The 11443-nt window shown below is 34.4% G+C and overlaps 2 protein-coding genes across 5 annotated transcripts in view; one reads left to right on the top strand and one right to left on the bottom strand.

Moving 5' to 3' along the window:
- The first annotated feature begins 6468 nt into the window (after positions 1 to 6468).
- The window catches only part of LOC149565405 (uncharacterized), a 106645-nt gene continuing 101670 nt past the window's right edge, over positions 6469 to 11443 (top strand). Inside the window, exons 1-2 of one of the 2 annotated variants that reach the window (XM_089818915.1) lie at positions 6469 to 6594; positions 10242 to 10315. The gene's annotated coding sequence lies outside the window, so the exon portion shown is untranslated. Of the gene's footprint in view, positions 6755 to 10241; positions 10316 to 11443 lie in introns of both variants that reach the window. The other variant, XM_089818914.1, reaches the window with a different exon arrangement.
- LOC149565404 (uncharacterized) overlaps positions 6972 to 11443 on the bottom strand; it is a 137040-nt gene continuing 132568 nt past the window's right edge. For all 3 annotated transcript variants that reach the window (XM_089818911.1, XM_089818912.1, XM_089818913.1), the window contains 2 exons: positions 7987 to 8329; positions 6972 to 7691 (listed from right to left, as the gene is read on the bottom strand). In XM_089818911.1, coding sequence (XP_089675037.1) covers positions 7293 to 7691; positions 7987 to 8329 — 742 coding nt within the window. In that variant the 3' untranslated portion in view covers positions 6972 to 7292. The remainder of the gene's footprint in view (positions 7692 to 7986; positions 8330 to 11443) is intronic.

Below are 11443 nucleotides of genomic sequence, written 5' to 3'. Positions count from 1 at the left end.
TTATAAGCCATAGCCCAGACCATGGTGAAGGCCATGGACGAGACAGAGCTATCAGTGTCCATGAGTCTATCCATGAAGAACCTATCCAAGATGGGAATAGGGAAGAGCATGTCAGTGAGCATCAGGAAGAGTACTGTAGAGAGCAACAAGTTGTCTCTGAGGAGGATGATCTGAGGCAAATGTTACAGACCATCATTGATTACCTACCTCCTATTCATGACCATGATAGAGCACCTCGAGCAGGACCTGAGCATAGACCTAAGAGCATGAACTCTCGTCAAGCTCGTAATGCATGGCGTAATAAGCGCCACTAGCGTTACCAACCATATCTGGGTAATCAAGGTGTAGGTGGCAATAGGAAACCTCCTTCTGGGGGTAACCAACGATAGGAAGGTACTTATCCTCCAGCACAGTGTGGTGGCGATGGTTCCAATGCTAGGAATCATCACAAGGTTCATCGCAACAAGCCCAACCAGCATGATTGACAATCTCAGAGTGTTCAGCCTTATCCTAGTGGGGGTAGTTTCTTGCAGTCTAGTGCACCTAAAGTTCAGAGGAGCTTCAAGGGAGAGTGTTTCATATGTAGACAACGTGGGCACAAGGTGTCTCATTGTCCTCAAAGGAAACCTCAACCCTTGGATCCAAGACCCGTAGCTTCAGAACCTACGGTTGGTGATATGGATAGATCCCAAAGAGTGTTCTCAGTGGAGACATATCCTCCTGCAGGGGAAAGGTTCACATTGGACCCACACAGTGAGACCCTTAGTTTTATCATTCATGTACGCTTCCAAGAGTAAGCTTAAGTCTAGGGGGGGTGGATGTAGTGCCTACCCCTAGTTCACATTTTGTTTTAATTGCCAAACTCTTTTAGGCCAGTTTTATACTTGATGTTTAGTAGCATTACTTTCAAATTATCAGATGTTGTTTTACACTCAATTTATTATATGATGAGATGACTTGGTACTCTATATTTCATGCATGTATGATGATTATTCAATGTTTTCAATTATCGATGATGATTAGTTAGATGGTTTATTATCACATGTGTTTTCTTATGGATACTTACCCCATACTGCATGTGTATGGTGTGCGTGTTTGTTTTCTTTATGTATGGTGTTTCTGATGTGGTTAAGGAAGGGAGTCGTAGTCACCTGCTAGTCGGGATCTACACGATGCACCACTTCCTGCCATTGTCTATTTAGCTTAGAATATTGTGTCTGTACATACGTGAATTTTATGCAGGTTGCAAGTACTGGGTATCGACTTCCCTGAATTGCCAGGATGAGCGTACCCTATCGCATTATCTCAATGGTAAGAGGGGGGAGATAAACTCTTAAGTCCAATTCCTAAACCCTTTAGCCAATTGTCCTAATTGATAATTAGGGCAAGTATCTGAGTTAAGTACCCTTCGAATGCATCAAATGATGTTATTTCATGATTATAACCCTTTTTGTTTGATTAGTATGTGTTCTTCTATGATGGGTTTTTGTATGTTGCTTTATGAGTCCTTGATGTATTTTCTATTAATTAAGTTTAATTAAAAAGATTAAATTAATGATTTAGTTTAATGAGAATTATTATGACACTTTAATATTTAATGACATTTAATTAATTAAGAAATTAATTAAATAAAAAAGGAATTAAATTTGGAGATAAAAGCTTTAAGTCTAAATTTAAAACGTGATAATATTTAGTTAATTTAATAATAATATATTTAGAGTTCATTTTTAAATAAATTTTAAATATTATTATTATTTAAGTTAATAAATATTTTATCAATTAAGTTTCTAAAATAATTTTAAAAAAAGTGAAAATATATTTTTTAATAAAAGTTTCTAGATCGCATGATATAAGCATGAGTCTAAATATAAGAAATAAATTAAAAAGATAAAATAAGAGAAAATTATAATGTTATTTTAATTTCATAAAGTGCACATGAGATTAAAGTAATTAATTAATTTAAAATAGAAGTCAAGTGGATTATTAAATAAAGTTATTTTATAATTCAACTTAATGTGCATGAAAGATGAATGCAAAATAAAATAAAAGATAATAAAGGTTAATTTGGAGTTAACTGAGTTGTGCAAAGAGTCTTCTCGGGTGAATGCACAATTACTGCCCCGATTTGAGGAGAAATTGCTTATCACAACTTTGGGGGTTCATTTTTGGGATATACGAATTGGGAGACAAAGAATTTGGGGGAGACAACTTTTGGAAAGCGAATTTCAGAAGGCTAATTCCAGGAAAGATTTTCGGAAGAAGATTATTGAAGAGGATTTTGGAAACAAAATTGGACCGTGAATTTTGGAAGCGAATTTTGGAAGGGAAACTTTGGGAAAAATTGTTAGAGAGAAGTTCTTGGATTGAAGTGAATTCTCTCGCAAATCTTCCTGGCGTTGTGATATTAGCATCAAGTTCAGGTAGGGTCTTGTGTTTTGATCACCGATTTATTTTGCAATTTCCTTTCTTGTGTTTTACTGCGATGAATCCTTTAATCTTGTTATCTAGGATTTTTTTTTATGCATATCATTTTCATCTATATTTGAGAAAATTGAAAACATTAGAGCAACTCTCCTTTTGTAGAATTAGAATTTAGAAATTTCTTGGGAAGGGTTCAAATTTTATTAAGAAAATCTTCTTGGGTATGTTGTATCTTTCCATCAGAATAATTCTGAATTTTGATATATATATAAAAATAATAATAAAAATAAATAAATACGTTTTAGTATATTTGTTTTATTAAATTTTATAATTTACAAAATTATAATAAAATAAATTATGAATATAAAGGAAGGCTTTGTTTATTTTAAATTATTATGGAATTTTCTTTAATAAACAAAATACTATTTTTAATTTTTAAATATATATATATATATATATATATATAATATATAAATTCATTTAAAAAATAAAATAAAAATATAATAACATTTGGGGTGGGCGAGGTTTATACCCACCGCACCCCCACTTACCTTTCTAGCCGGCAAATTGTCCACGTGTTGCGACTGCAAATGCAGTGCAGCGTACCTGCGATGGGATGGGAGGGGTTTAATTAAACCGCCACACGACTAAGATAATAGGTCGCACAACTCATTAAATTAAACCAACGACTTCAATATATGCACTGTGAAGTATATGTGCTATGAATTTTTTTTAAAATTGTTATTTTTATAATATTTGTTGATAAAGTTTTAGTTTATAGATATTAAATTGTAATTTTGTTATAAGATTTGTTAATAGTTTATTTAATTATTAATAAATTTAAAAATATTTATATTAAAAAAAAAATATAATTAAATTATTATATGTTATTAATAAGTTTATTTAAATTTATTAATTTAATAAATAATTAAATGACATTAATATGATTATTTTCTTTTACATAAATTATTAATTAATTTAGTTAAATATAAATTAATTAAGTTTAATTAATAATTGAAGATAATTTAATGGAGGTTAAAATTTATTCAATCATTATTGTTAATAATTAGTAATATAATTAATAATATTGATTTTAATAAATTATAATTATTTTACTCAAAATCAATAAATTGTTATAACTTTAAAAAATGATTGTCTTCAGATTATTCTTTATGGAAATTGAATTTTATAATGAGGATAACTTTATATATATTTGAGTGGAATAAATGAACGAGTTATTAGATCGGATAAACTAAGAACCTTATACACTTAAAACGATCATTGAAATGCAAACTGAAACCTTATATTCAACGTAACCATGTGATTTCAAAAGTAAACCAAAACATGTCCTTATATCTTGTTTCTTGATGCTGTTTATGTTTGAGGTGTTGGGGTTGTTCTAGTATTGACCAGTCCTAGGTTGTTACCAGAGGCTCGAGGATTATGTGAATGTGATGTTATGTTGTTTTGATCTCGATCTTTTAAACCCAACCCTGGTGATGTGTTGATATGCTCTATGACATGTTTGTGATTACTGTTTGTTATTGCTTTCCAGTTTCCTGGTGTAAAGCTGAAGTGTATGTATATAAGATACCTGACATAACCATTTTTGAGTCTCGATCAGTTATATTGGATAACCATTTTTGACTCTCGATCAGTTATATTTGATAACCATTTTTGAGTCTCGATCAGTTATATTTGATAACCATTTTTGAGTCTCGATCAGTTATACTTGGATTGCTTATCGGTCGCTTGAGAGGACTAAAGTGTTTGTTATGTTCTTGATGATGTCATGTGTTGACTCGACCATTTTGGAGTCTTTGATCAGTATTGTGATTTATTATTGGAATACTTTCTGGTTGCTCATTGGAGAACCATTGGATTTTGTGATTTATCATTGATGCCTTCAGTTGCTGATAGAGAACTGTTGTGATCATATGATTATTATTTGATGCTTATCTGTTGCTCATGAAGAACTGATGTAATTTTTGTGGCTTATCTTTTATGATGTTTTTCAGTTGCTTGTATAGGACTGAGGTGATTTTATTATGATTCTTTGATTTGTGATTTCATGAGCCTAAGGTAGGTTATCTATGTGTAGTGTCGGGAAGTGGCTTGCAATGGGGATCGGGGCCCTAAGAGGCTGCCTGGAGTAACCCATTGTAAGTTGTTTTAACAAATGAAAACATCTCACCTAAATATTGACTTAAATGAACCTAATAAGATAATTGTATGTTCTCTCCCATACCTTGAGTGCTAGTACAGGCTAGGATGGGGTAGAGAGAACGCTTGGTTACGACCTTGCATTCCGCAGTATGCCTCGTCAGTACGAGAGGATATTAGTGGCCGCAGGAATCACTAGGGACCCGAGATTCCTAAGGGATTGCTCGGGTAACTTCTACGTGACTTTTGTGATGACACTTTCCCGCTTGCATAGTAGGTTTCCTACGTGTCCTTGTGGTGCCTCTGGGTCTAGATGTCTTTCTATGTTGGAACCTTTGAGTTAGTATACTTTTAGGATTTCCCAGACTTAGAGAGTACTTGTGTTTTGTGTTTTGATACCTTGTTTGGGACTTGAGACTATCTCCTTAGCGCGGTGGGAGTGGACCATTTAGGTTCCACGCGGTCGGGTGGTAGTGCTTTTTACTATTACCATTGAGATCTGTCCGTGGTCACCATGGCTGGAGCTTTCTTGGTTGGCATTTACCTTCACTATGTTCTTGAATTATTAGGATGGATGGTTAGATTTTATGATAGATGTTTTATCATTATGGATGTATGGATGTATCAGGCATGTTATTAGTTTCATTTATTCTACTGTACCTTGTATCATGGATTTGAGGATGATGTATCTTTATCTTTACATATGTATATTCTGTTAAGCCTTTCATACCCTGTGACATGTACAGTGGATGATTGAGCATTCCAAATTAAATTGCCAAGAGGCATTCAGAACAAATGTATATTATGGACATTGGACTTTCTTATTATTCTTTCATGTGGATGTGGTAGTTGTTAGACTTAGAATTAATTAAATTTAAATGTGACTCAACGTCTTGGGATCCTTAAGGAATGTAACTTGTGATGTATGTTTGTTGATGATTACATGTTATTGCTTCCGCTACTATGTGTTTGATGTGTATGATATACATTCTTACTTTAAAAAAAAAAAATGTTTAGCAAACTTAGTGAAACTCTAAGTTAATTCTTTTGGATCCCTTGGCAGGGCGTTACAAGCTCGTCCCCTTGGGCGGGCTTCTGGCCGGTCCCCGGCTCCTCCCCCTGGACGAGCGCACTCTGGCAAATTTCCTCGGCTGGCCTTGGCAATTTCTCCTTCGCCAGACAAGAAGGATGCGAAAACTGCAACTACCCCAGATCCTACTGATGCTGTTGACGGCTAGACTGTTCCCAGTCCGCCCCACAATCCCACTGATGCGTGGGGATTTCCTGATAAAGAAAATCCTCCCTCTACTGATACTGCCTTGGCAGCCTAAAGTTTTTCTTTATTTTATGAATAGTTAATAGTTTCTAGCTGAGGCCATGTTGTTTTTTCCAGCTTCGACCGTGTGAACTTATTCGCGGAGTGATCTTGTATCCTTCGGCCCTTTTTTTGTAAATTGTAATCTTAGTAACTTTTATTAATTAAAAAAGACTATTCATCAAAAAAAAATTGGATAGAAGATGCCACTATAAAAAACCGTGGGCGTGAATTTATTTCCCACTACTTCATGTTGTTGCTATTGACGATCATCTTGGTGGTTGCCTACGACCATGCCATTCACATTAAATGAAAGCAAGCGGTCAGAAACCATTTATAAACTATTTAACGCACTTAACTATATTTTCTTCCTCCTCATATTGATCAAATTATGCAATAATACATTCTTCGAAAGAAGCCCCCGTAAATTGTAACTTCGTCAGCTTTGAGATGGTATTAGTTGATATCGTGCGTCAAGTAATGCAGGTGGCTTATCCATACTTCCACATTATTCTTATAGATAAGCGATAAAGACATCCTAATGACATCGGGATACATCATGTTCTTCATGATGTAAGAGAAGCCGGGAAAGACTCCGACAGTGATTGCACAACCAGATTTGAGACTCGCGCAAACATCAATTACTTCTGCAAACTTCATAATGTTTCCTCTTACAGACAAAATGATTTTAACAAGTATGCAGTAGTTAATTATTCTTGGATTGCGCTTACTAGAGAACCTTTATAATCTTCCACCGTGTACATAACTATTGGTAAATAGACTCGATAAATCATTTTAGAGCAATTCCTGGCGCAAACTAGAGAAACAGAAATAAAAATTGGCTGAGTTTCGAAGGTAGGCCAAATCTTTTATAAACTGTGATTAAGGAAAATAAATAATGCAACTTTTAGTGTCATTTCCAAGTAAATTTTCACCTATTCAATAGATATTTATTGAATGCAAAACAGAACATGCACTTACATATGAGATATGCCAGGTAACAGCTTTTTTGCTATTTAGGGAACAAGGTTGAAGTTATGCGTTTAACAGGACCATTATAAGAGTCGTGTGATAACTACAAAATAGAAGTGGCAAAATTCCTTTTCATCTCCTTGCAAATATACATGATATAGGAACAATGGTATTATGATCGGTTAAACTGACTAATACGTGCAGGATTGCCATTGACCTTAGGATCAACATCCTACATCCTTATTGTTTGATTTTGATCCCCTGTGAAGTATATTGTTATGGAAATAAATCCGCATTCAAAAAAGAAATTTTCATAGATTTTTCTCAATTGTTCAACATCATGGAAACTCATGAAAATTTCATAATTAATATACATAAACTAGCTGGGATTATAAGCAGCCTCAGCTCTTCAGAGAAATTGCTATTTCATTTCAAAATGAACAATATATTTAGGAAGGAGATATTCGGTCTTGTCAAGAACAAAAATATCCTTCGTCGCACCTGTTTTGTAGTCAGACCCTTCCTTCCCAATAAGTGCGAGAGAAAGAAGCAGCATGTTCAGTCCCTTGGCGTATGGTATTGAGATGGAAGGATCTGTTGCGGTGTATACTCCTGAGCCATATGCATGGCCATTTCTAACTGGTATCCCATCTCCTCCTATCTTAAATCCTTCTTCCACAATTTTTTCAATTGCATTCTTATCAGTGCCATGGAACACAAGCATCTCCTCCACAGGTTTTTTAGATTCTAGGATTTTTTGCTTGGCCGTCTCGTAGCTTTTAGTTAATGCTATGTTCAGGATGAGCTCCACTTTTACCACCTGCAACCATCAGAATTAGATGGTATAATGAAGTTTTCTCTTGATTATTTTCATTTAGGTTTCAGTTTTCTGAATAATGAAAAATGCTATGTCCTGGATATAAGCTAATTTCTACGTATCTGGGGAGAAAATATTAACAAATTTAAAGCTTATGGAAGAAATGCAATGACACGTACACCTTTTGTCAGACAACTGTGTCATGCTGTGATTAACATAATGATGATTATATCATTAATACAAAACATCAAAACACTACACCCTGAATTTGAAAAGCATTCTATTGCGACATTTTTACCTTGTATTCACTCCTCTTGGACATTCTGAAAAATTGGGACTCTGCCAACCGAAAATGACATTCAGAATCATTATATCCTGTGAAGCTTGTTGACAGCTCATAGGGAATGCGGACAAGGTTCTGATTCTGAAGTTGCATTGTCTGAGGATTCAGTGATCCTGAATCAAGACCTACTGTTCTGTAATGGACTATATATCTAACTATTGCTTGCCTCACATCATAGATAACAAACTCATCATACAAAGTCCCCCCAGTGGCATTGCCTTTTCTTTTTGAAAATAGAGAATCATATCGTTTTTGCTTGAGCTTAGCTAGATCCATGTCCTTACATGGTTCTTGCACCCTGCAAAAAAACACATTCACGGGTACAGTCATCAGAATTATATTCCTGTTTTATTCGGGGCCACCTTTTAACTTGAGAAACTATAGAGTTGAGCGAACCATCATTTTAATAGGAACCACTTCAATAAAAAAAATAAAAAATAAAGATACGACATGGAATTAGGAGCTTTTCCACGGTGCTTAGATTAGATTTTTCTGTACATAAATTAGTTTCCTGGTCCATGTTTGAACTCGTAACAAAAAAAAATTCGAGTATATATATAACAGCTGTCAAGAAAAATATTATTGTAATTACCACTATCTGTAATAGAGGCAATATGAATCTTCAGATTACTGACGCAAAGCAAGCAATATGTGTGATTACTTGCATTTACTAGTCACCAGACATGACAGAGTTTTACATGTTCTGAGAGAATGTATCCAGCTTAAGAAACGGTGTGGCCATGGTAGGGGGCTGTATTTCTATACTGATTTTTTAAAACTTTAAGATGCAATTCCCTGCACCTTCAAAGATGCACTCTGTACATGTATTCTGGTAAAGGCAAGTCTTATAATACACAGTAGAAAGGATTCGGCAAAGATCTCCATCAAAGTGATTTGCTGTCCTGGATGAGATCTTATTCATTTTCTTTTTTCAAATAACAAAATTATCCTGACTTTGGCCGACCTACTGATGAATCTACATTTGTGTCACACGCTCCAAGCAGTAATTACAAATACAGCAGGAAGAAACTCACGTCTGCATAAGGTTTTATGTTTTTCAATTATCATGATTTATTTCCAAAACACTTGCCACTCTCGAAGGCTAACTTTGTCGTGCATATTTTGTTGAAACCGAGTAAAGCTTATTTGAGACATAATGCATGTTGAAAGGCATCCTATAAAGCAAGTTTCCTTCTCATCAGACAAAATTTTAGAAGAGAAATTATTTCAATGTCATTTTGGAAATCATCAATTTGAGAGCCCAGGTCACAATATATTCCATGTTTAATATCCTTCTGATGCAGTATAGACCTTGGTAGCACAAATGCTTTTAAAAGAGTGGTGTAGGAACATTCTCGTGTCCAGTCATATCAATTAGCTGCATGATCTTTGAATTTTTTTGGACAAAAAGCATCCAGTTCCAGAAGCATTGTGTGGATATCAGACCATTGAATGTGTTTACAATTTTAGCAATATTTGTCAGGACAGGCTAATCTCCAAACAAAATGCACTAAAGGCAACAAAGTCAAAACTTTTTTATTTTTCAGATTCACGAAAATTTAGTGATTTTTTTCCAATTTTTTTGTTGTTTTCTACTACAAATTATGCAGATCATGAAGATCAAATGCTGAAATTTTTGGAAAAATCCATGATGTTTTCAATTTTTTGAAAATTGGTCAACTGTACAGTTTGTAGGGAGGATAGCCACATCCATATTTGTCTTCTATCAGCCTTCACACCTCTAACTCTGCACATTTCTGTCTTTTGATTTCTTTGCAATGTGTTCGCATACTTATTTGTTGATCTGTGAATGCTTTGATGACCTAACCTCTTGAAACAAAAGGCTTCAAATGTAATGCCATTTGTCCCTTTAAATGCTTATATTTAGTTAGTACTTTGCAACTTGTTTTCCTTTGTTTTCTTCATCACCTGTAATCATACTTCTCAAGGATATACTAAGCTTGAACCCTTGTGGGGGCCCTTTTACATCCACATATCAATGTGAAGTAAGATTACTTGCACATAAAGAAAACACATTAGAAAAATGTAGTTCAGTTGTGGTTCATAATGTTTCTTACTTTACGCTGATGTTTTTGTTGTTCTATGCAAATGTGAAACATGACAGTGGAGTAGGGTGTGTATGCATGAGGTGAGGTACTTCCAGTATTGCTTAGATCCATTGGATCTAACTCCTTTTCTTATGTATGTAGGATGCAAAGACAGAAAGGGTTGGAGGACACATGACTCGAGGTAGTTGACAGGACACCACAACTAATCATAACAGGCAACAACTGGTTTCCTTTGACCCACCTAATATACACTTTATTTTCCTTTATATTTTTCACTTGTGTAGAACAGAAAATATCAGTGAAATTAAGGCTACTCTCATAGTCTGTTTTAGAGGATTAATTGACATTCAAAAGATTACTCGACCCCTTTGTGTGTAAACACAAAATGTATGACATTCATGTTGAACATCAATAATACCTTCTTAGTTTTCCATTTCAGTAATCTATTTCTTTTGAATACTTGAATATCAATGAGTGAAGTATAGCAGTAAGAAATCTACCTTTCTTTGAATATAAACTTTTAGAAAAAAAACTAAGTTGCCGATTCAGGTTCTGGTTCGGGTACGTGGGTATGACAATTTTTCCCCCCTTGCGGATTCGGGTTTGTCCATATATGCATGTATTTATTTTCAACATCAAAGCTACATATAGAAAAAGAAGAGTGATGCTCATAAATCCATATTCGCCAATAAAATTATAAATAAATAATTGTATTACTAATATAGTTTCAGATTACATGCATTACAAATTGACATCAATTCAAACATGATCAACAAACATAACTATTGGCTGGGTTATACAAATTTATCAACAGTAATATACTCATTTCTTCAAATTAAAAAAAATCAATCCATGACCATCAAATGAATCAAAGTAGGTTGCTGTTCACTACTGTCATAAACTAAGGGCATTACATAGACCAATTTTAACTTGAATAATATTAGCAAGCTGTTGCAAGACACTATCTAAAGCTGATGCAAAGAGCATGCTAATGAACAAATCAGAAATACATACATAAACTAACCTACTGCCTTGGGGTACTTCCTGGGTGCCCACATTTGTTGTGTATCCTTTGATGAAGGACCCACAGAGAACCCATGAAGTACCCCGGAAGAACCAGTACCAAAACTGTACCAGTATCAGGGTCCGGGCCTAAACAAAAGTACCTGGTAAATGAGGAAAAAAATTGCATAGAAGTGGATATTTTGGGTAACAATTGCATTCTTAGCTAGTTTCACGGCTTGTGTAAAGCATTTGTACAATACTTTGATGAATAAGAAAATACATTTTCAGAAAAGAATCGTACAAATATTATATCTATGTTATATTCTTTCCTTCATCAA

Source organism: Cupressus sempervirens, chromosome 3 (assembly GCF_028749045.1).
Source record: "Cupressus sempervirens isolate cs-2001-9-10 chromosome 3, ASM2874904v1, whole genome shotgun sequence".
NCBI classification, from domain to species: domain Eukaryota; kingdom Viridiplantae; phylum Streptophyta; class Pinopsida; order Cupressales; family Cupressaceae; genus Cupressus; species Cupressus sempervirens.
This window is presented reverse-complemented; position numbering and strand designations above follow the sequence as displayed.